Here is a 24,308-nt window from a genome sequence, read left to right on the forward strand (position 1 = left end):
ACACACGACGCACCACACACGACGCACCACACACGACGCACCACACACGACGCACCACACACGACGCACCACACACGACAGAGACAGTGAGTTCCCCGCTTAGACTTGTGGACAGCGTGCGGCAAGCGCCGTTAGCAAGGGCCGTCACGCTGCCCGTGTGTGTGTGTGTGTGTGCGAGCACGTACACACACACGGCGCCGTGTGCGTGTGTGTGTGTGTGCGAGCACGTACACACACATGGCGCCGTGTGTGTGTGTGTGCGCTCACGTGTGCGTGCGCGTGTGTGCGCGCGTGGGCACCGTGCGCGAGGTGGGTGGCGCCGAGGGGCTGGTGAGCGACACCATCTCCTGGATGGCGAGGCGCAGCTTGAGCCGGTGCAGCGGGTTCGAGATGCCGATCTCGCGCTGGATCTCGGTGTCCGACAGCGCCGACATGATGGCGCCGCTCTTGACGTTGGCGCGGCACGCGGCCACGTACCACGCCGGCATGCCCACCCACAGCTGCGCGGGGCACAGATCGGCAAGCCCCGTCAGCGAGTCGCGCCCGGCTACTCGGCCTACCGAAGGAGCGGGCGGAGGCGGAGCGGCGGCCCCAGCGGGTACCGCGCCATCCCCCCCCCCCACTCCCCTCGCCGCTCGTCGCCGATTTTTCTCAGGTTGGAATCTGGCGGGCCGCCCCGGTTAAGTCCCTGCGAGGTGTGGGGGGGGGGGGGTGTCGACTGCTTCGCAGTGGGCCGTCGGGAGGTCGAGTCGCACGACGTAATTCGAGGAGAGCGGACCGCCCGTGCGTCGGCGGCTGCGATCCAAACGGGCCAAATTCGAAGAGATCACCCGCAAAAAATGTCCCGCCGTGGGGGACGACTGCACGCGGCAGCGATCGCCGCAGGCTGCCGCCCCGCCCACGGGCCAGGCGCTGGGTCACTCGGCACCGCGCAGGGCACAGCTGTTTGACGTCACTTGTGACGCGAATCGCTCTTTGCGTGGAAAGCGCTCCGACATACCCTCGCAAAAATTGTATTATTATTTTTAGTAGTAGTAGTAGTTATTAGTAGTGGTCGTCGTACCAGGAGGGAATTGCTCGGCAATGGAAAGTACGAGAAAGCCGTCATTGTCATGCTCATCTGTAATCAGAGCACGAACAGTAATCTGCTTGTCTACGTAATAAAATCGCCGGATACTAGCGTAGTGTGTTATATCCGCTAGGATTTAAAGAATATTCCGGCGAAAAGAATGACGTTAATAGGAGCACAGATTAAAAAAAGTCAGAGCGATTTTACTTGAACCGTGGTCAGTCTTCTGTATTTGGTACTCCCACCTCTTCGGTGTAGCTATCTCTTATTGTCATTAGTTGTCTTCTAAACTTCTCCGTCCGCCATTTCAATTCAAATCAATGTCTCATTTGTTGCATGAAAGATCCCGTTTAGCCACTTACCCAGCTGGCTTCAATGACACCCCGCACAATAAAATTATTGTCGGGGGGTGGAAAGGATCCCAGCCAGCAGCCAGCCAGGAAAATCAAGGCAGAGATTATTTTCAACATCGGTGTCGTTAGTGACCCACCTCAAGCCAGGCCACGACAGTTGGGCCGTCCCAGAGGGCAAAAGGCAGGCCGTGCCTGCGAGCCTCCTCCAGAAGCTCGTGCCTGAAAGCAGGGAGACCACAGCGTCACACGCGCGAGGGGGAAACACTCTATCCCGCACAGACGGGACAGGTGGCGTCGACAGTTTTGCCGCACCGCCTTCTGCCGGCGAGCCAGGGTACGCGGCTCCCCCTCGACGCCCGCGGGAAGGGAGTTTCGCATCGTTTGTGCAGTGATCCACCGACCTTCGCTGCCTCCACAGTGCCGGATCACAGCCGTGCACGGCCACCACCTGGCTAAAGATCTCAGAAGACAAGCAGGGGTTGAGCCTGGAGAGCGCTTGGATGGGCGAGCCCCACGTCAGCCGGGATGTTATGGGCTGCCGCGCGGGGCTGCCTTGTGGGCAGCAGAGGCATCACCGTAGCAGAATCCCCGTCGTTGTGCTGTACTTTCTATGCTCCCGCGTCTACGCTCCCAACATTCACACACCCGTAGTGGCCAAGCGTGGTGCCAGTGCACGCGAAGAACCGTCGCCAAGCCGTGCAACCCCCGATCCAGCAGCGAGCGAAAAAAGGGGTTTGTAACCATCTTCTCAGCAGACACGGAACGTTGAGCAAAACGTTGGGGGGGGCCAATGTTGGGCCCCCCCCCAACGGTGCCCGACCGCGTGCCGACAACGTTAGCCCAACGTTGGGCCAATGTTGACGCTAGCGAGCGAGCGAGCTGCCGGCCACTCACTTTTTGCGGAGTCTTCGGTCTCTCTCCGCCTGTGCCCCCATCCGCCCCAGCCCCATGACGTCCGGGGTGGTGACCTCGGAGTCCGATGAACTTCCTGGTCGCGTCCAGATGGTGAGGATGAAGACATGAAGGAAAGATCGCCTGTATCGTTGTTGTTATTATTATTATTATTACTACAGTCAATCGTCGATTATCCGGCTGCTGCCAACATTATAGGGTCAGGTCCTGGGCCGTTCCGGCAAAACCGCTCCAAAAGCTGCACACCGTGTAGCGTGACTGAAGAAGTCGTCGCTTCGCTTGATTTCAGTGTTTAATATTATATACAGTACATTATACAACTGCGTACAGCTGCAACAATGAAAATACTGCACGTAGATGCATCACCCCGTGCAGAGTCTTCGAGATTGGAGTGTTAAGTAGGGTACAGTAAAATACCGTAACGTTTTTAAGTAGGTTATTTATTTTCGTCTATTCGTACGTTTAGTTACGTGAATTTCAAAGAGTAAACTTTTTTTAAACATATAACAACACCTAAAAACGTAACGTCATTGAAAAATGTGCAAAAATAATCTATTTTAAATAATGATTAGTGGTTATCCGCACCTCCCCCACCCCCTCCAAAGCGGTCGGATAATCGATGATCTGTAATAAAATCGATCGCCGACTGTATTTATTCTAAAAACAATGACGCAGTTGCTGGGCCCAATGCACCAGGCGGCCAGCAACAAACAGCGCCATATAGCGCCGCACAGACCGCCGGGCCCAGCGCCGATCACGTTTTGAGTTTATTTCGTCGAAGCAGGGGGTGAGAACTCGGGAGACCACGACAGAGTGACCTGGGGCATCGGTCTGCCAGTAGGAGGCGACAATGATTACTGCTCTGTGTGATCTCCATTGAGTCACTGATGATGATGCTGCTGCTGATGACGATGATGACGCTGGAGACAGAGGCGCTGTTGCTGATGATGATGCTGACGATGATGACACTGAAGACAGAGACGCTGTTGCTGATGATGATGCTGAAGACAGAGGTGCTGTTGCTGATGATGATGCTGACGATGATGACACTGAAGACAGAGACACTGTTGCTGATGATGCTGATGACGCTGAAGACAGAGGCGCTGATGATGATGATGATGCTGACGATGATGACACTGAAGACAGAGGCGCTGTTGTTGATGATGCTGATGACGCTGACGATGATGACACTGAAGACAGACGCTGTTGCTGATGATGATGCTGACGATGATGACACTGAAGACAGATGCTGTTGCTGATGATGATGATGAAGAGAGAAACGCTGTCGCTGCTGTTGATGACGACGACGATGGTTTATCGGCGAGGACGCGAGCCGCTCCCACCTTGCGACGAGAGGCCGGCCTCCTTGCCCGTTTGGCCGATGCGACTCTTCCTGCGGAACAGGAGCCCGAACTTGAGGCCCCGCTTCTTCTGCGCCTTGCGTAGAGTGTCCGAGCTGCCCGCACCCCCCTCCATGCAAGCGCTGCGGGGGAGGGGGGTTGGGGTCAGGGGTGGGGTCAGGGGTGGGGGGAGGGGGGGTCAGGGGTGGGGGGGCGGGGTCGGGGGTGGGGTCGGGAGGTCAGGGGTGGGGGGTCGGGGGTGGGGTCAGGGGTGGGGGGGCGGGGGTGGGGTCAGGGGTGGGGGTGGGGTCAGGGGTGGAGGGGCGGTGGTGTGGTCGGGGGGTCAGGGGTGAGGTGGGAGGGCGGGGGTTAGGTCGGGAGGTCAGGGGTGGAGGGGGGGGTGGGGTCGGGGGGGTCGGGGGTGGGGTCGGGGGGGTCAGGGGTGGGGTCGGGGGGGTCGGGGGTGGGGGCGGGGTCACGTGTAGCAGGGAGAAGGGAGACAACCACAGCGCAGTGTTTTGTGTAAAATAGAACAACCTCCTAACGACGGTAATTCATTGGTTCCATGAAACCGGTCGTTAAGTGATTTGCTTGTTAAGCGAGCATAGGAAATACACGTTAAAGACTTAATTCATTCCGATGGCATCGAAAGTTACCACTTTTTCCACCCAAAAAACTTACTTTAAAATATATAAACGAAGGATATTCATAGAAAAAGATGCTAACAACATTATAAAGACAATATTAAAATAAAACACGGTTAATAAATGCATTAATTAACATTTACTGCCCGTCGTTAACAGCGGAATGGTCGGTAAGCAAACACATTGGTACGGAGGCTGATTGCTAAGCGTTTAGTCGTTAACATGGGTGGTCATGAAGAGAGGTTCTACTCTATACTGCACTACTATACACTACACTATACACTACTATATACTACACTATACACTGCTATACACTACACTATACACTACTATATACTACACTATACACTACTATATACTACACTATACACTACTATACACTACACTATACACTACTATATACTACACTATACACTACTATACACTACACTATACACTACTATACACTACACTATACACTACTATATACTACACTATACACTGCACTACTATACACTACACTATACACTACACTATACACTACACTATACACTACACTATACACTGCACTACTATACACTACACTATACACTGCACTACTATACACTACACTATACACTACACTATACACTACACTACTATACACTATACTATACACTGCACTACTATACATTACACTATACACTACACTACTATACACTACACTATACACTGCACTACTATACACTACACTACACTATACACTACACTTAGGGCTCGATGGAGGCACTACACTACTATACACTACACTATACACTACACTATACACTACACCTTGGGCTCGATGGAGGCACTACACTACTATACACTACACTATACACTACACCATACACTACACTACTATACCCTACACTACTATACACTACACTATACACTACATTATACACTACACTACTATACACTACACAATACACTACACTACTATACACTACACTACTATACACTACACTACTATAGACTACACTATACACTACACTATACACTACACTACTATACCGTACACTACTATACACTACACTATACACTACATTATACACTACACTACTATACACTACACTATACACTACACTACTATACACTGCACTACTATACACTACACCTTGGCCTCGATGGAGGCCCGTCGTTAAGTGATTCGTCGTTCTAAGGGGTGGTCGTTAAGAGGGGTTCTGCTGTATATTAGTAAAGGGAACGATCTTCGACAAATACACCGGGGGAAGGGAGAGGTTGGCGATAGGCAAACTCGCGCCACCTCTCGCCCGAAAACACATTTGGACGGGGGCACCCCCAGCGGGAGCTGTCCCCGTGCGGCGCCAGGTAACTTGACGCCTGGCCCTAAGAGCGTGCACCAGCCTGCCAGCAGGGGAGCGATGACGGCCGCGGAGGCCGCCGCCGGGACCCCGACGTGTGGCTCGACCTCCCGGCGGGGCAGCTGGGACTCGTGGCGTCTTAAGCGTCGCTGCGGTTCGTGCCTTTCCGTCCGTTCGCCCGACGGGCCCTCGTACCTGCGCATGTCCTCCGTGCTCACCGCCTTGATGCCGTGCGCCAGCTTGTGGAACTTCCCGCGCGGCGACGGCGGCGGGGACGTCTCGCACTTAATGGTCGCCTTGTCCTCCCGCTCCTCCTCGCCGCCCATCGTCTGCGCGAACCCGATACGCGCGCGGGCAAGGACAGCCGTGAGGAACGGTGGGGAGGCGCGCGGCCGGCGAGCGAGCTGCGAACGCGCGGCAAACGCGGCCTCGGCGTACAAGCGCGTATTCGCATTTTGATATACATCCTTGCCTGTTCGCACGTTCGTACGTTGCTCGAAGAGAGTTAAACAACAACGGAAAAAAAGTGCGCGAAAGAAGCACTGGGAAGTGCGCAGAAGAAATGCAAGTTGGAGACATCACAGCGACTGCCCATGAAAGTAAGCGGGCTGAAGGCAGGACACGTCGCTAGGAGGGTCGATGACGGACGGTGGTCGAGACCAACGATGGAGTGGCAGCCAAACGGGGGCCCGCGCGCGAGAGGGGACGCCAAGGGCAGAGATGGAGCGACGAGATCGGCCCGTGCGCAGGACGCGCGACGGATCGCGAACGAGGGCGACGCCTCTGGGAGGCCTCCAACGGAGCAGCGGGCGGAGCGCGGCGGGACACGACCGGTGGCCCGCTCAACGAACGTCCGGGATCGACGGTCGACCGACACGCGCCGGAGTGTGCAGGACGCGCGACGCGTGTCACGGCGCGGCAAGAGCGCCGCGCTGGCTGTGAGAGCCGGGGCACTGCTACGCACCCTCCGGCGGTATTTCCTCAGGTCGCTCGGCTGCGGAGACATGGAGACACGGAGACACGGAGACACCGGTCACTCGATGGGTTTGGTACCGGAGGCCGAATCAACAAACCCGAACGGCAGGCTCAGGGTACAAGCCCAGTGCTGTCCCTAACCCCAACCCTAACCCCAATACTGTCCCTAACCCCAACCCTAACCCCAATACTGTCCCTATCACCAACCCTAACCCCAATACTGTCCCTATCACCAATCCTAACCCAAATACTGTCCCTATCACCAACCCTAACCCCAATACTGTCCCTAACACCAACCCTAACCCCAATACTGTCCCTATCACCAACCCTAACCCTAGAACTGTCCCTAACACCAACCCTAACCCTAATACTGTCCCTATCACCAAACCTAACCCCAATACTGTCCCTATCACCAATCCTAACCCCAATACTGTCCCTAACCCCAACCCTAACCCCAATACTGTCCCTATCACCAACCCTAACCCCAAAACTGTCCCTAACCCCAACCCTAACCCCAATACTGTCCCTAACCCCAATACTGTCCCTAACCCCAACCCTAACCCCAATACTGTCCCTCACCCCAACGCTAACCCCAATACTGTCCCTCACCCCAACGCTAACCAAACTCTAACCTCAACCCTAACCCCACCTCTACCCTTCATTCTATCTGTACCCCTAAACCCGAACACCATTCACCACCTCACCTCACCTGCAGCCCTCTCTCTCACCTCCACCTCAGCCTCCCCACTGCCCCACCCGCCCGCCCCACCCGCCCCGCCCCCCCCCCCGCCCCCCGGCGCCAGCTCACCAACGTCATGACCCCCCCCATGCGGTCGAGGTCTCTTGCGGGGCGCCGCGGCGGCGCCGCCTTGGGCGTGGAGCGGCCGCTCACGGGGGGCGAGGGGCTGGGGGGCAGCGACGAGGAGGAGGAGGCGGTGGCGGTGGTGCCGCCGCCGCCGCCGCCGCCGCCGCCCAGCGAGCCGGGGATGGAGGAGGCGGAGCGCAGGCGCGAGAACGCCAGCGACTCCAGGCTCGCCGAGCTCACGCGAGACTCCAGCTCCTCCGTGCGCAGCTCCGTCGACTCCTTCTCCTCCTGGATGAGCCTGCGGTGGGGGGCGGGGAAGGGGTGGGTGGGGGGGTGGGGGGCGCCGAGACGACGATGACGAGGTGGTGAGTGGTGTTCGGGTTTAGGGGCAGACCTCTGTTGTGAATAACAGAGGTCGTGAAAGCCTCCTCCCCACGATGTGTTCAACTCAAAAAGACGCTCTTATAAGACCGCGACAGCGCCTCCCTCGCTCGTGAGCCGGAGGCCACGGCGGCCGATGGCGCCGGCCTCCGCCGTGGCCCGGCGCGGCCCGGCGGCGGCGGCAGCCTGCGACTCGCCTGATCTCGTGGTTGATGGCGTCAAGCTGCTCCTGCAGCATCAGCGCCAGCGTCTGGGCGTCCGAGCCTCCGGCCCCCGCGCCGCCGCCGCCACCTGCGCCGGGAGACAGCAGCAGCGAGTCGGAGGGGCAGAGGTCGCGGGGTCGGCCATCCCGCCCCGCCTCTCCGTTGTCCTGATCGCTGAGGCTCCCGTCGGGGTCCAGCGAGCGAGTGGAGCCGCCCAGGAGCGATGGCGTTCCTCCTCCACCTCCTCCCATCGTTCCACCGCCTCCTCCTCCTCCTCCCATCCCGCCGATTCCACCGCCCAGGTCCCAGCCCTGCTCGGTGAGCACCTGGTGGGAAGGGGGGGGGGAGGGGGAACCGTGGAGGGGAAGCACCGAGTGAGGACCGGGATGTGGGGTGTTGGGAAGGTCCTCCCGATTGAGATCCTCGGCCAATGTCATTGTGAGTATTTCCTTCTCTGGAATGTGGGAAGTAAGCGGTTGTTCCAGTGCGTGAGCGAGCGAGGGATTTAGTGAGTGGGTAAACGGGCTTGGGTGGGCGACTGAGTGAGTGAGTGGGCAGGCGAGCTAGAAAGCGATTGAGTGAACGAGTCAGTGAGTGCCTGATTCGGGGAGTAAGTCCACAGGTGAGCTTGTGAGTGAGTGGGCAGATGAGCACGCGCAAAAGTAGATGAGTGGGCAAGTTCGTGACCGAGTGAGCGAGCCGGCGAGCGGACGAGTAGCGACCTTGCTGGGATCGTCCCGGAGGGGTGGGAGTCGTCCCTTCTTGGCACGGCGCAGCGTCGAGTAATGATCGACGGGGTCGAGGGTGAGCGACCCGCGCGAGAAGCGAGACGCGTCCACCGCGTTGCTCCGGTGGGACCTGGCACACCCAACAAAGACAAAGATCCCCCGTGTAGGCCTCACAGGCCATCGGGACAAGTGCTGTTGGCGAACGCCCGTGAAGGCCGGCGCGGCGCACGATGGGGTGGCGTGACCAGCATCGCGCCCGGCCGCCTTTGTCTCCCCAGTGCTGATGTACCAGCTGCTCATTTATGGCTGAGTCGACCGTGATGAGGCCCAGGACCAGTTCAGATATCGTCACTGGTGTTGGCCCTTGGCCGTAAGCGAACTCGGGTCGCCGTGTTCATAGGGCAGTGCGTTAACCATTCGGTCATCAATCCCCACGCATAAACGCACACACACACACGAACATGCATATCCAGTCAACAACAACATCCACCATTCACTACTAAGCGGTGGTGACATCACACCAGCACTTGTGCAGGATAGGTGCACGCTGAGGTAGTGAAGTATCGAAGGCCGCTGGCCAGACATCACAGGACAGACCCAGATGCCATGAGTTGATTAGGATAACTGACAGATGCACCACCCGTGCTCCCTACTGTGCTCCACTTGTTGCTGTGAGCGTCACTCCTAGGCGACTGCCTTCAACTGCCCAGCAGCGTCCTTCACGAACCTCCTCCTCAACAGAGGCCGATCTTGATACTGCCTGTACCAGCCATCGGCAACTCCACTCAGCTCCAAATCCTCTTCCACCTCTTCCCTAGCTCGTGCCGCGCCCTTTTAGCTCCCTCTATCTGGACAAACAGAAGCTGGTTGGGCATGCGGTGGCTCGGTAAGGGGTGGCTGGGCACGTGGTGGCTGGGTACGTAGTGGCTCGGTAAGGGGTGGCTGGACACATGGTGGCTGGACACGGGGTGGCTGGGTACGTAGTGGCTGGACACGTGGTGGCTGGACATGGGGTGGCTGGGTACAGGGTGGCTGGGTACAGGGTGGCTGGGTATGTAGTGGTTGGGCACGTGGTGGCTGGGTACGTAGTGGCTGGGTACGTAGTGGCTGGGTACGAGGTGGCTGGGTACGGAGTGGCTGGACACGGGTGGCTGGGTACGGGGTGGCTGGGTACGGGGTGGCTGGATACGGGGTGGCTGGGTACGGAGTGGCTGGGTACAGGATGGCTGGGTATGGGGTGGCTGGGCACGTGGTGGCTGGGCACAAGATGGCTGGGTATGGGGTGGTTGGGCACCTGGTGGCTGGGCACGCGAGGCCACGACACACACAAGCGGTAGCGAGCACCTGGGCATCAAGGTCTCCGTGAACCCCGAAGGTTTGTGCCGCCACTGCTCCACCTCCGAGCGCAGAATTTCCATCTCCTCCATCAGACGCTCCTACACACACAGACACAAAAGCATTGAGAGGTGGAATCAATCAACAGCACGTGGAAGACATCTGAAGCAAGTGGAATCATTCAGAAGCACGTGGGAGAACTAGGAAGAAGCATTCCGAAGCATGGGGATGCATTCAGAAGCACGTGAAAGCATTCATAGGCAAGTGAAAGCATTCAGAAGCATGTGGAGGCACTGATAAGTGAAATAAACTCGAGGAATGTTGAATCATTCAGAAGCATGCTGAATCAATGACAGGCAAGTGGGAGCAACCGGAAGCACGTGAAATAATTCAGAAGCACGTGACATTCAGAAGCATGCAACATCATTCAGATGCACGTGGGATCATTCAGAAGCACGTGACATCATTCAGAAGCACGTGGGATCATTCAGAAGCACGTGACATCATTCAGAAGCACGTGACATTGTTCAGAAGCACGTGACATTGTTCAGAAGCACATGGAATCATTCAGAAGTACGTGACATCATTCACAAGCACGTGACATAATTCATAAGCACGTGACATCATTCAGAAGCACGTGACATTGTTCAGAAGCACATGGAATCATTCAGAAGCACGTGACATCATTCAGAAGCACATGGAATCAATCAGAAGCATGTGACATCATTCAGAAGCATGCGACTTCATTCAGAAGCACGTGACATCATTCAGAAGCACGTGACATCATTGAGAAGCACACGACATCATTCCGAAGCACGCGACATCATTCAGAAGCACGCGACATCATTCAGAAGCACGCGACATCATTGAGAAGCACGCGGGATCATTCATCTCCTCCTGCCTTGTCCTGCTGCATCTCCTCGAGGTGTTTTCGCACATTGTCCAGCTCCTGCGTCAGCGCATTCTGTGCAGAAAGAGGCGGAGACCCTTGAGACTCGGTGAGCATTCCCAGGGTAAACAAGCGCAACGACGACGACGACAACGACGACGACGACAACGACGACAACAACGACGACAACGACAACAACGACAACAACGACGACAACGACAACAACAAGGACGACAACGACAACAACGACAACAACGACGACAACGACGACGACAACGACAACGACAACAACGACGACAACGACGACAACAAGGACGACAACGACAACAACGACAACAACGACGACAACGACGACAACAAGGACGACAACAACAACAACGACAACAACGATGACAACAACGACAACAAGGACGACAACGACGACAACGACAACAACAACGACAACAACGACAACAACAACGACGACAACGACAACAACAACTACGACAACAAGGACGACAACGACGACAACAAGGACGACGACGACAACAAGGACGACGACGATGACGACGACAACAAGGACAACAAGGACGACGACAACCACAACAAGGACGACAACAAGGACGACGACAGTAAAGCACACCGCAGGCCAGCGACGTCCGCACCTTCTCCTCCAGGGCCGTCATCCTCTCCTTGAGGTGCAGCTGCAGGCGCTCGTTCGACTCGGACAGGAGCTTGTCCACGGTGTCCGACAGGCGCTTGTTGTGCTCCTCGTTCATCTTCTCCCGCTGGCGAGCCTGCGCACGCGGCCGTTCCGCTTAGCGAGCGAGCGGTAACCTCTCAATGAGCGGCAAACTCTCAACGAGCGGCAACCTCTTAACCAGCGGCAACCTCTTAACCAGCGGCAACCTCTTAACCAGCGGCAACCTCTTAACCAGCGGCAACCTCTCAACGAGCGGCAACCTCTTAACGAGCGGCAATCATGTACATCATCGGAGCGGGAAAGGGTTTGAGGCCCCATTAAAACACAAGCAGGAGGGAATGTTACGCTCAACGCGGAGTCTGATCAGGAAGTGAACGCAGGGGACACGGTGAGCAGCAACACCACAGGCGAGAGAGACGTCCCTTCGGCGGAAGGGCTAAAAGGGCGCCCCACAAGTTTGGCGACGCGAGAGCGGGGGGCGGGGTAGGGAGGGGAGGGGTGGGGAGGGGCGGGGTGGGGTGGGGAGGGGCAGGGTGGGGTGGGGAGGGGCGGGGTGGGGTGGGGAGGGGTGGGGAGGGGTGGGGAGGGGCGGGGTGGGGTGGGGAGGGGAGGGTTGGGGTGGGGAGGGGCGGGGTGGGGTGGGGAGGGGTGGGGAGGGGCGGGGTGGGGTGGGGAGGGGCGGGGCGGGGCGGGGTGGGGAGGGGCGGGGCAGGGTGGGGTGGGGAGGGGTGGGGAGGGGCGGGGTGGGGTGGGGAGGGGCAGGGTGGGGTGGGGAGGGGCGGGGTGGGGTGGGGAGGGGCGGGGCGGGGTGGGGAGGGGCGGGGTGGGGTGGGGAGGGGAGGGGCGGGGCGGGGCGGGGTGGGGAGGGGCGAGGTGGGGTGGGGAGGGGCGGGGCGGGGTGGGGTGGGGAGGGGCGGGGAGGGGAGGGGAGGGGCAGGGAGGGGCGGGGCAGGGAGGGGCGGGGCGATCCGAGGGAGCGAAGGGGATTCGGAGCTCGACCGCCGCGTGGGCCCCGCTCGTCTGCGACTCGCGGTGCACGTCGGGAGCGACGCACCCGCTGGAGCTCCTGGTTCTTCTCCTCCAGCTGCCCCTCCAGCTGCCGCATCCTCTCCTCGATGTTCCCGTGTCTCTCCTCCGCCTGCGACGGCAGCGGCGGCGGAAAGAGCGACAGGGTCAGGGTTCGGGGCGGGGTGGCGGTGGCGGGGGTGGGGAAGGCCAACAAACTGAATATAAATAAAGCAGTTCTGAAGAAATTAGCGTGTCAATCGAGGTTACCAGACGGCCGCAGCAGCGCGTCGGGAAAGCGAGCGACGATGCGGTGACTGCCGTCTTTGTTCGGCGGCGAGCCATCCGCAGGAGCAGAGGCCATCGTGTGCAGCCGACGTTCCGCAGTTGTAAATTTGGCCAAAAATATTAGACTGCCAATTTACTCACTTTGGGCTCACGCACGGCGGTAACAGCGCCCCCACCCCCCCCGCCCTGCACCCGCCCGTCCCCAACTGCAATTAAACTTAGGCTTTCGCGACCAATATTATTCATAATAATTGTGAATGTTGTGGCTTTACTCTGCAACACACCGGTGGGCTGATTGGCGCGTTGTTTACGTGACAAACCTTACTGGCTGTGCCGGGTGGCGGAGGGTTACGACACAACATTTACGCTTGCGCGATCTAACCCGCGAACCTTTATTATGCAACAAAAACTACCGCTGTCTGCGTCTGCGAAAGACGGGGCAGCGCCTCCCACCCCACCCCGCCCCCCATTCGTGAGAGCCTCGTGCTACAAGAACGACAGCGCAGAGACCGAACGTCCTCGGTCGTTAGGGTGAAGGAGCAATGCTGCGGGACGTGTGGGCAGCGTCTGGCGCGACGAGATGTCGTTCCTCCTGTGATGGCGATTTCCTCCTCCTCCTCCTCCGATCGTTTTATCGGCGCTGTCTACGAAGTCCCCCCGCGAGCCGAGACATTTGGGCAAATTAAATCGGGATTAAAAGCAACCTTTAGTGGCGCGCTGCGACAATTGTGTCTTACTGTTGGTGCGCGTGCGAGACCCGTCCACCAGAATCCTATATTCCCGCTCACGGCCAACGTCCACACCGGTGACGGATATCTGAACCGCTCCTGGGCCTCCCCTAGGTCGGCTCAGCCTCAGAATTGTAGACGTCGCCACCGGGGAGACGAAGGCGGCCGGGCGCCCGCCACCCCCCTCCCCCTCCCCCCGCGTGTGCCGTGCCGACCAGCCCTCGGCGGGCCGCGCGGGGCTACACGGAGGCCCTTTGGCTGCGTGCGTGCGCGTGGCGAGCGGACCTTGGTGAGGGCCGCGACGCGCTGAGCCAACTCCGCCTCGACTTCAGGGAGCGTCTCGGCCTTGCGCAGCGTCTGTTGCAGCCTCTGCTCCGCCGTCTCCAGCCGCTCCTGCAGCTGCCGCCCGCGCTCCTCGCTCTGCATGGGAGGGGGGAGGGAGAGGGCGACGCAAATCGTGACCCCCAACGACCCCGCGCTAGCGTTTACTGTCACCCCCAACGACCCCGCTCTCACGTTCACCGTGACCCCCAACGACCCCGCGCTAGCGTTCACTGTCACCCCCAACAACCCCGCTCTCACGTTCACCGTGACCCCCAACGACCCCGCGCTAGCGTTCACTGTCACCCCCAACGACCCCGCGCTCACGTTCACCGTGACTCTCAACGACCCCGCTCTCACGTTCACCGTGACCCCCAACGACCCCGCTCTCGCGTTCACTGTCACCCCCAACGACCCCGCGCTAGCATTCACTGTCACCCCCAACGACCCCGCTCTCACGTTCACTGTCACCCCCAATGACCCCGCTCTCACGTTCACCATGACTCCCAACGACCCCGCTCTCACGTTCACCGTGACCCCAACGACCCTGCTCTCGCGTTCACCGTGACCCCCAATGACCCCGTGCTCGCGTTCACCGTGACCCCCAATGACCCCGCGCTCGCGTTCACTGTCACCCCCAACGACCCCGCTCTCGCGTTCACCGTGACCCCCAACAACTAGTGGGGGGGTCACACACTAGCGAGATCACCAGTAAGACGTCACTCGTGACGTCACTCACAATCTCACCCAGCGATGCAACAAGTGATCTCGACGGTGATCTCACTCGCGACGTCACGGTGACGGTCGCGTGCGGGGCCCCACCTGTCTGTGCAGGGCCTCCTTGTTGGCGAGCTCCGTCTCCAGCTTGTCGTTGAGGTCGTGCAGCGACGTGGCCTCGCGCTGAGCGGCCAGGTAGCGCTTCTCCAGGGTCGTGATTCTCTCCTCCATGTCCTCCTTCTGTGCCATCACCTAACGGGGCAGGCGCACACACACACAGACGCACACACGCACAGACGCACACACACATAGACGCACACACGGGCGCGCGCACAAACACACGCGGGCACAAAAACGCGCGCACGCACACGCACGCATGTACACGCACACAAGCGCACACACACACACGTAAGCGTGCAAGCATACATACGCGCGCGGACGAGCGCTCTGGCGACGCTGCGTCAGGCAGCGGTGCGCGGCCACGGGGAAACAAAGCCGCCGGACGAGCTCGTCAACGACGCCGTGGCCTTGAAACGTAGACGCGGAGCACCACGCTGCACCGCTGCTCCTTCGAAATTCGTTCCAACTATCCTTGATAGAGGTTTCTTTTTAGTTAGATCGCGTAAATCTCATCGTGTCGTTCAACGCGAGAGCAAATCCACAACGTTTACAATCGTAAATGGAGAGCAAATAGACAACGTTTACGATTGTAAATGTTGTGGATTTGCTCTACAACACACACCGGTGTGCTGTACGAGTGACGAATTGGCCACGTTCTGTTTACGTGACAAACCTTGCTAGTTGGCTGTGTCGGGTGTTGGCGGGTTTAACGACACAACATTTATATTTTTAGCGCGATCTAACCCAAAATAACCTCTATTATGGGCGATATTGGTCGCGAAAGCCTTCTCCGTGTTACTGCTCGCGGATACGCTCACGCGCGGCAGCGTTGCCACCGCGTTCACGGCCTTCCATTCGGACGCGGAAAGCGCCGTCCATCGGCGTTGGCCGGCGTCCGCTGAGGCCATCTCTCACCTGCGTGAAATCAACGCGTGGCGTTCACCGGCGTCGTTCACCGGCGTTGCTAACCAGTGTATGTATGCTAATTGGAGGTGCGGGGGAAGGACAACAAACCAAAAACTAAAATCAGTTTTAAAGCAATAAAAAAGGAGTGGTCATTAAACGGCGTCGTCAATCGGTGGCCGTCAACCGGCGGTCATTAACCGGTGGTCATTAACCGGTGGTCGTCAACCGGTGGTCATTAACCGGTGGTCATTAACCGGCGTCGTCAATCGGCCGCCGTCAACCGGTGGTCATCAACCGGTGTTGGCCGGCGCCAGCGAGTCCCCGCTGCGCCGCCGCGCACCTCGCGGATGTCGCGCTGGTGCCGGGCGTTGCTGTCCTCGGCGCGTGCCAGCTCCCGGCGCGACGCCTCCAGCTCGCCCTCCAGCTCGGCGGCGCGGCGCGACAGCCCCAGCAGGCGCTCGCGAAGCTGCGCCGCCTCCGACCCCTGGCGCTCCACGGCCTCCTGCAGCTCCCGCAGGCGGGCGGCCGCCCCCTCCGCCAGGCCGGCCGACACCAGCGGCGCCGCCTGCGCGCACGGGGCGACGCGGCGACACGGAACGGTGGGGGCGCCGACGGACCAGCGGTCGGCGCGGCGTGGTTGGGGATCGCCAGCGTGACGCGGCCGGGATCGCTAGGGCGAGCCGGTTGAACGGTCGTTGGGATACGGAGGGGGCTCGGTGAAGCGCGGGTCGTCGGGAGTGACGCGGGACGGGGTCAGTCGCGCGACAAAGTCGGGTGGTTTGTCGCGGCGTGCCGAGGAATCGTCGGCGTAGCAAGGCCGGCACGCGTGAGCACCACCGTCAGTGCTCAGTCGGCACGCCGGGGACCATAGAGGTGGAGGAAAATACGAGAGAGACAGAGAGCAAGCACCTGCGAGCCGTCTGATTGGCCGCTGGCATCCGACTCCGCTCCATCCCCGCCGCCAACCCGAGGGAGGCTCCGCCCGCTGTGCTCCCGCCACAGCAAGATCTACGAGCGGAGAAAATGCCCGCACACGGTGGGGGAAAGAAAGAAAAGACCTTCAAGTGAAATCACTCTCTCAAAAGTCGTTGCCACTACGACGCCGTCCGTCGATGGTCGAGCGTTCACCGATGCACTCCCTGACGCTCGCTCGCTCGCTCGGCCGTGGCAATCGGCCCGCCTCCTTGTCACTTGTCTATTGCTACGACTGCCATGGCTACCGTTCCCGGGAACTTCTTCTTGACGTATTCCTCCGCCCTTGTTGCACGGTCGGCCACGTGCGGCGCAAAAGGAGAGGTTCAACGTACGTACACACTGGACGCCGGCCGTTTTCGTCTCGCCCACCACGCTCAGCTCAATTGCCACCGGCACTCCAGGCCACAACCGCCCACGCGCTCACCACACCGCAGGTCACAAACACTTCTCATATCCGCTACTTCACTCTGGAATTCCCTCCTCCCATCACCACCACCACCACCACCATCGTCTCTTTCCCCCCCCCCCCCCAAGCTCTCATAATAACAATGAAAAAAACCTTGCTCAATTTTCAACAAACTTGTTGCACTCGCATCCACTACGACTTTGACGGTGCCGTTTGTTGCCGCCCGCTTCACGTTCTGGGGCCCTCGGCGCTGGGCTCAGCAGACGTGTTACAAAAAAGTGACGGAATTTTTTTTTTTATTTCAAAAAGAAACGAGAAAGAAAAAAAAACCACACAGGCCGAACGAGCAAATGCCGGCATGACATCAGCCCGGTTGGAAGGTCTCTCAATCCGGCGGTGGGTCGCGGGAGAAACAGCCCCACACAAGCCACTCCGGCAGCCTTGCTGCTGTCCTTTCGACGGGCCTCCTTGCGATATCGCTCGATCGTCCACCCCATCGCCCTCCTCACCTCCTGATTGGCCGCCGTCAGCTCCGCCTCCAGGGCCGCCACCCTCTCCAGCGCCACGCGCAGACGCTCGCGCACCTGGCGCGCACAACGACACGCGCAACGTGCCGCCACGTGTCAGTGCCACCGCCAACGCAACGCGTCCCATCACCGCGCGGGGTTCACTCCCCCCGTGCGGCCGAGCACCCAGGTGGCCCGAGTTCAATTCCCGGGATGGGAATGTATTTGTTGTTGTTGTTCTTTGTTGGGTTGCTGTGGAAAGACGTGGACACGTTCGCAGGCGCGCGGCACGAAGGCGAAGCGAGCGAACCGATCGAGAGCCAGCGAGCGTGAGAGCTTCCACCTTCTCGTCCAACGCCTTGTGGTGCTCGAAGAGCGACTTGAGGGCCTTGAGGACCTCCACCTCGCTGGAGACGCCGGCGGGCGACTGCGCCTGCCGCTTCACCACCGTCATGCGCAGCGAGCGCTCGTGCCGCGACACCAGGCACTCCAGGTGCTCCAGCAGCAGCTGCCGCCGGCGGAAGAGGAGGCGATGAGATAGGGGGGAGAGAAACGAGGAGAGGGGCGATCAAATGCGCGCGTGGATTCTGAATGAGAATCTGAATCTTTGTTAATACGGGGAGGAATCCGATGAGCTGTAAAGCTCTTTTGCACAGATGTCCAGTACGAGGACGTCACCACGGTCAATGTCACTGACCACCACGACTTTTGGGGCAAGTGCTGTTAGCGAACACCTATGAAGGCTGGCACGGCACACAAGGGGGTGTGTGGCCAGCACCACGCCCGACCGCCTTTGTCTCCCCAGTGGCAATGAATTTTACACACTCCACCAGGTATTAATTTGAGGCCGAATCGACCTAGGGGAGGCCTAGGACCGGTTCAGATAATCGCTGTCACTGTGGTGTTGGCCGCAAGCGGGAATCGAACCCAGGTCGCCAGGTTCATAGCGCGGCGCGCTGACCGCTGCACTACCGACCACCACCGCCACGACCGCCACCTCGTCGCCAACGCTTCCTCCCCTCCGCCAGATCCCCACAAGAGGTCTAAACATTTTGTGGAGGGTTCGCAGGTGGTCCCCGGTTCGACTTCCACGCCCACCGTGGCGAATGCTCAAAGTGCTTTACCCCTTGAGGCATTCGCGATCGCCTCCCCGTTTCACAACCCCGGAGCCAGCGGTGGGAATTCCGCGTCCCGTAAGCGCCGTTGACTTTACCGACCGCGCAGGGACGATGTGCTCAGTCGATCCACCCCCCCCACCTCCCCATCACACCCCCTCACAAGCAAGATTTGAAGTCGCAGGCTGCTCCCGATTGCGAGCGGCTCTTGTTTCCCCCTGCGGGACTGGGGCTACCTCTCATGTAAGTTGAATGTACACCCCACCGCCCCCATGCCCCTCCTCCCCTCACCGTCCCTCCCCTTCCCACCTCCACCCAGATAGAAGCGCATCGGCTCCCCGACGGTTAAATTCCCCCGTGTTACTTAGACCGCTCGCGTCGGCTCCGAGGGCCCCCCATTTTGCCCCCCGCCCACGGTTTTTCTGTCACCTAACGTGCTGTTACGGGGCCTACGTTGTCGTCGTCGTCGTTGTTTAATAAAATCCTAATAAATAAAAACTAAAAAAATCAAAGATCCCACGGCGTCACTCGAGAGAGCAATCGGACATTTACACGCCGGCGTCACGGTCCAAATTCTCTGAACTTGGACAAAAAATGGCCCGCGACTTGCTCGATCGGCAAAAAACAATTTCAGCATCGCCATCACCCCTCCCACCCCAACTGGCGCCCCAGTGGCCAGTTGCGGCCCTGAGCCGCGTTACGTCTTGTGCCACGCAGGGACAGCTGCCATCGCAGCGGCGGGGTGGTGGTGGTGGTGGTCGTGTACCCTAGGCTAGGCGGTCGGGCATTGTGACGCCTGGGGTGAGACGGGAACGCAAGGCACTCTGGGATTCTGAGACGTTTAAGCAAGACATGCGAATCCTGAGCCCCCCCGTTCCTCGCACGGGGGGCTCATCACGAGCGTCAGGACGTCCGTATGCGTTCCCGCTTCTCGAGGCGATTTTTCAAGCGCTTTCCCTTTTCGGATCGTCATCGAAACGTTTCGTGGAATTGTGCAGCGTGCTTCCGAGGGCGGATCCTCTCGTTTCGTGATAAAGTCGCGACGTGCGAATGGAGGCGTGGGCGTGTTTGACGGGGGCACCGCTGCAGCGCAACAAACCGGTCCGCCTAACGCAGTCGAAGAATCTAAATCTGAACCGACTTTCTTGGACCATCACGAGAGCTGATTGTGACGCACCGCCAACCCCGCACGATTTTCCCGCCCCGGGTTATCGAATCGCGGGAATCTTTTTTTTTTTTTCCCTCCGCGCACCACCGGCGTACCGCCAGTACGTTCGCGTGTTGATTGTTGTCCACGTTGTTGTTGTTGTTGTTCCTGCTGCTGTTGTTGTTGACCAATATCGCGCCCGCCACAGGTTGGTGGGGTGGGGGGGGGGGGGTCCGTCAGGGCCGCCCTTACCCGAGTGTTGTTGCGCTCGGCCTTGAGCTCCGATATCTCCTCGTCCTTTTCCAGCAGAGTTTCGCGACACAAATTCAACTCCTTGGTGAGAGCCGCCACCTCCTGCGAAACGCAAAAACACGGCAGCGAAACCGACGGCAAGCGCCGTCGTGTTACAATAGCACCGCCGCGCCCGCTAATGTGCAGGTGAACGGTTACGGATGACATTGGTCGCGGTAGCCTTCGTGTTCAACTGGCAATTCCCAAGTGGAGCGGCACGAGGGAAGAAGCAGAAAGAGAAGCGAGGTGACCTGCAGTGTGGTGAGTGGGTGGGTGGGTGAGTAGGTGAGTGTGTTAGTGGGTGTGTTAGTGAGCTGTGACCTGCAGTGTGGTGAGTGGGTGGGTGGGTGAGTGAGTGTGTTAGTGGGTGAGTTAGTGAGCTGTGACCTGCAGTGTGGTGAGTGGGTGCGTGGGTGAGTAGGTGAGTGTGTTAGTGGGTGAGTTGTGACCTGTAGTGTGGTGAGTGGGTGGGTGGGTGAGTAGGTGAGTGTGTTAGTGGGTGAGTTGTGACCTACAGTGTGGTGAGTGGGTGGGTGGGTGAGTAGGTGAGTGTGTTAGTGGGTGAGTTGTGATCTGCAGTGTGGTGAGTGGGTGGGTGGGTGTGTTAGTGGGTGAGTTAGTGAGTTGTGACCTGCAGTGTGGTGAGTGGGTGCGTGGGTGAGTAGGTGAGTGTGTTAGTGGGTGAGTTAGTGAGTTGTGACCTGCAGTGTGGTGAGTGGGTGCGTGGGTGAGTAGGTGAGTGTGTTAGTGGGTGTGTTAGTGAGTTGTGACCTGCAGTGTGGTGAGTGGGTGGGTGGGTGAGTAGGTGATTGTGTTAGTGGGTGAGTTAGTGAGTTGTGACCTGCAGTGTGGTGAGTGGGTGAGTAGGTTAGTGTGTTAGTGGGAGAGTTAGTGAGTTGTGACCTGCAGTGTGGTGAGTGGGTGGGTGGGTGTGTTAGTGGGTGTGTTAGTGAGTTGTGACCTGCAGTGTGGTATGTGGGTGGGTGAGTAGGTGAGCATGTTAGAGGCTGAGTTAGTGAGTTGTGACTTACAGTGTGTAGCTGTTGAAAAAAATATGGAGAGTGGATGAGTGCGTGAGTGGGTGGTTGAGTGCGTGGGTGAATGAGTGAGCGGGTGGATGGGTGAATGCGTGAGTGGGTGGTTGAGTGCGTGGGCGAATGAGTGGGTGAGTGGGTGAGTGAGTGGGTGAGCGTGGGTGGGTGGGTGGTTGAGTGCGTGGCTGAGTTCAGGGGACGCGTCTTTGGGACCAAACCGCAGCCAGGCAACACGCGACACGGGCAGCGGTGGAATGACGGGCGACTCTCGGGCAGCGGATGATGGGAAGGAGAAGCCGGCAGCTGCTGCCACCGCCGCCGCCGCGTGTGACAGCAGAGTGGAGTGGCTGATGGATCGCTATGGGGCTGTTTTTTTCCCGTTCGTTAGAGGCTCTTTTGGACGCCGTGGGTTCACTGCAGCTTAAGCGCCGTCGTTTACGAGCCACCTCGTGGCCTCCTGTGCGCAGGGCATTTGCTTGGGGGATAAATGACAATCTTGCGCCAAATAAAAGTCGCGTGGGTTGTTGTTGTTTTTTTGTTATCAATTTACTCCACGTGCTACAGGACGTGCACGCGCAGCGGTCAGCGCGCTGCGCTACGAACCCCGGCAGCCCGAGTTCGAATCCCGCCCAAGGCACAAGAGTCTCAAATGAGTACCTGGGTGCGGTGTGCGTAAACGTTGCCACCGGGGAGACAAAGGCGGTCGGGCGTGCTGCCGGCCACCCACCCCCCACGTGTGCCGTGCGGGCTTGCTAACAGCACTTGCCCATGCAGTCTGTTAAAGCTCTACGGGGGATCTTTGTCTTTGTGTACTTCAGTGCCCCTTGGCCTATGGCCACATCACCTGGCATGCTTCCGATCTCATCAGATCTCAAAAAGCTAAGCAGGTGTTGAGCCTGGATAGCTGCCTGGACGGGTGATCGCCATGCACGAACAGGTGTTACAGGCTGCTGCTGCTGCTGCTGCGGCAGCAGAGGGCAGTCAGTGCAGGCACACACGCGCCGTTGTACTGTGCTTCTAAGCTGAGCAGGTGTTGAGCCTGCATGGGTGATCGCCATGCACGGACAGGTGATCCAGGCTGCGCCGTTGTACTGTGCTTCTAAGCTGCCACTTCTCTGCTCCCGGCCTTCGCCGACCGGCGCGGAACCAGTGCGGCCGAAGGAATGGGTGGCGACGGCCTCGCGCCAGCACGCAAGAAGGGCCTGGGGGTTTGATGCCCGACTCGGGCCTCTGTCTCTGTGGAGTTTGTATGTCCCCCCCAACCCCCCACCCCCCACCCCCCCCTTGTTCTGCATGGCTTCTCGGGTTTTCCTCCCAGAGCTAAGAACGCCGTCGAAACGTCACCGCCGTTGGCCCAAACATCCCGACGCAGCAGGAAACCTCCTGACAACAACAACAAAAACCAAGAGTCTTTGGGACTCTTTTGTTGTAAGAAGGAACAAAAAAAAGAAGAGAGTCTCACCGCTGTGACTGTTTGCTGGGTGCATGACTAATTACGACGAACACTGCCGACGCAACTCGCACGGGACCCGCACGGCAATGGGAGGACCCACGTCCAGCAGCGGATTAACCACAAAGGGGGGGGGGGCGGGGGGGCGGCTGGCACAAAGTGCGCCTTGCGTGCGCAGCAGTGGGCACGTGCTGTGGGCAGGATTCGTGTCCACGGGGCTAGCGTCGGGGATGCGATGAGGTCACGTTGCTATTTTGAGCCGGGGCCGCCTGCTAGCCAGCCAGCCAGCCGGCGCTGTGCACCGCGTGTGCGTCTGCGCGTTCGCCTGCACCGGCGGATGAGAAATGAATGAATCAATCGAATGAGCCGACGAACGAGCGAGCGGGCCAGCGAGACAGCGAACGAACGAACGGGCGGGCGGATGCGCGGATGCTCCTGCGCGGTGACAGATTTAACGGCCAGATTAATGACCCTGGTGCAATTTTAATGACGGGGCGCGACTCATTAATGCATGGCAGAGATAAATAAATAAATAGCCACTCGAATGAGTTTTGGGGGAGGGGGGGGGAAAAACGTGATTCATCTTTTTCATCAGCGGTCAATGTCGCAGTGGACGCGTCTTCCTGTGGTTGGAGCGAACACAGCCAAGCCAAAGGTCCCCTGTGTAGCCTACGCACGCTGTTCGGGGCAAGTGCCGTCGGCGAACACCTATGAAGGGTGGCACGGCGCAAGAGGCGGTGGGTGGCCAGCGCCACGCACCAGGGCCGCCTTTGCCTCCCCAGCGCTGCCGTTCACGCACCGCACCAGGTGCTCCTTCGAGGCCCGCGATCGATTCAGACACTGGCCACCGATGCGGGCAGTGGTCAGGAATCGAACTCGGAACCGACGGGGTTCGCAGCGCGGGGTTGCTAACCGCTGCGCCGCCGCTCCCAGAATACTGGGCGAGTGCAGTCAAGCGAACGCCCACTTAGATCGAGAGAGCGAGCGGCGCGGCTTGTGGGGGCCGGGTACCGACGCGGACATTCGCGAAACGAACGACGACCGCCGAGGTCCACGTCACGCGGACGAAGGCCATTCGGGCGCCTCAACAAATTAGCGGAAGCGATTTTGCGACGGAGCGACGGCCGCCGGTCGAGACCGCAGACGGAGCGGCAGCCCGAAGGGGCGGACACGGAGCGGCGAGGGACGTGCGCGAGCGGAGACGGAGCGGAGCGATGAGCTCGCGCGCAGGGGCCGGGCAGGTGGTCGCGTCGCAGGGCGGCGGGGAGGCCGCGACGGGTCGGGGAGGGCTTCATCCAGCAGTGGATTGACCGCGGCCGACGTGTTCAGCTTACGTGTTGGGTCACGGAGCAGACACAACCGTACAAATAAGATATGTTTTTTTAGTTCTACCTGATGACGGTTGCTTGTGCTTGCAATCGAAACGTCGTATTCTATTATTTAAATTTATTTTCTTTCTACGTGACTTGACCGAAAGAACCAAAGAGTGATTCCTGCAGTCACGAAAGCTTCAAGTCAAGTTTAAATAACTACCTTTTTTTGGGACGGTGGGGGAGCGGGGGGGGGGGGTTAGGCACGTGTACCATCCGAAACATTACTTTACGAACAGACATCTAAACGCTTGGACATGGTTCTCAACCAACATTACAATTCAGCAA

The 24,308-nt window shown here is 58.9% G+C and overlaps 1 protein-coding gene across 8 annotated transcripts in view; it reads right to left on the bottom strand.

Annotated features, from left to right (window-relative positions):
• LOC116944627 (liprin-alpha-2-like) overlaps nucleotides 1-24,308 on the bottom strand; it is a 64,252-nt gene that overhangs the window by 13,627 nt on the left and 26,317 nt on the right. For 7 of the 8 annotated variants that reach the window (XM_076068548.1, XM_076068551.1, XM_076068549.1 and 4 more), the window contains 20 exons: nucleotides 20,128-20,229; nucleotides 17,957-18,121; nucleotides 17,617-17,691; nucleotides 16,636-16,734; nucleotides 16,067-16,291; nucleotides 14,806-14,952; nucleotides 13,948-14,082; nucleotides 12,696-12,779; nucleotides 11,604-11,735; nucleotides 10,972-11,034; nucleotides 10,080-10,171; nucleotides 8,730-8,865; nucleotides 8,002-8,333; nucleotides 7,427-7,721; nucleotides 6,608-6,637; nucleotides 5,839-5,972; nucleotides 3,678-3,817; nucleotides 2,317-2,410; nucleotides 1,560-1,641; nucleotides 300-500 (listed from right to left, as the gene is read on the bottom strand). In XM_076068548.1, coding sequence (XP_075924663.1) covers nucleotides 300-500; nucleotides 1,560-1,641; nucleotides 2,317-2,410; nucleotides 3,678-3,817; nucleotides 5,839-5,972; nucleotides 6,608-6,637; nucleotides 7,427-7,721; nucleotides 8,002-8,333; nucleotides 8,730-8,865; nucleotides 10,080-10,171; nucleotides 10,972-11,034; nucleotides 11,604-11,735; nucleotides 12,696-12,779; nucleotides 13,948-14,082; nucleotides 14,806-14,952; nucleotides 16,067-16,291; nucleotides 16,636-16,734; nucleotides 17,617-17,691; nucleotides 17,957-18,121; nucleotides 20,128-20,229 — 2,763 coding nt within the window. The remainder of the gene's footprint in view (nucleotides 1-299; nucleotides 501-1,559; nucleotides 1,642-2,316; nucleotides 2,411-3,677; nucleotides 3,818-5,838; nucleotides 5,973-6,607; nucleotides 6,638-7,426; nucleotides 7,722-8,001; nucleotides 8,334-8,729; nucleotides 8,866-10,079; nucleotides 10,172-10,971; nucleotides 11,035-11,603; nucleotides 11,736-12,695; nucleotides 12,780-13,947; nucleotides 14,083-14,805; nucleotides 14,953-16,066; nucleotides 16,292-16,635; nucleotides 16,735-17,616; nucleotides 17,692-17,956; nucleotides 18,122-20,127; nucleotides 20,230-24,308) is intronic. The other variant, XM_032958362.2, reaches the window with a different exon arrangement.

The sequence above is a fragment of the Petromyzon marinus genome, chromosome 21 (assembly GCF_048934315.1).
Source record: "Petromyzon marinus isolate PM22_M1 ecotype Great Lakes invasive population chromosome 21, UKy_Petmar_22M1.pri1.0, whole genome shotgun sequence".
NCBI lineage: Eukaryota > Metazoa > Chordata > Hyperoartia > Petromyzontiformes > Petromyzontidae > Petromyzon > Petromyzon marinus.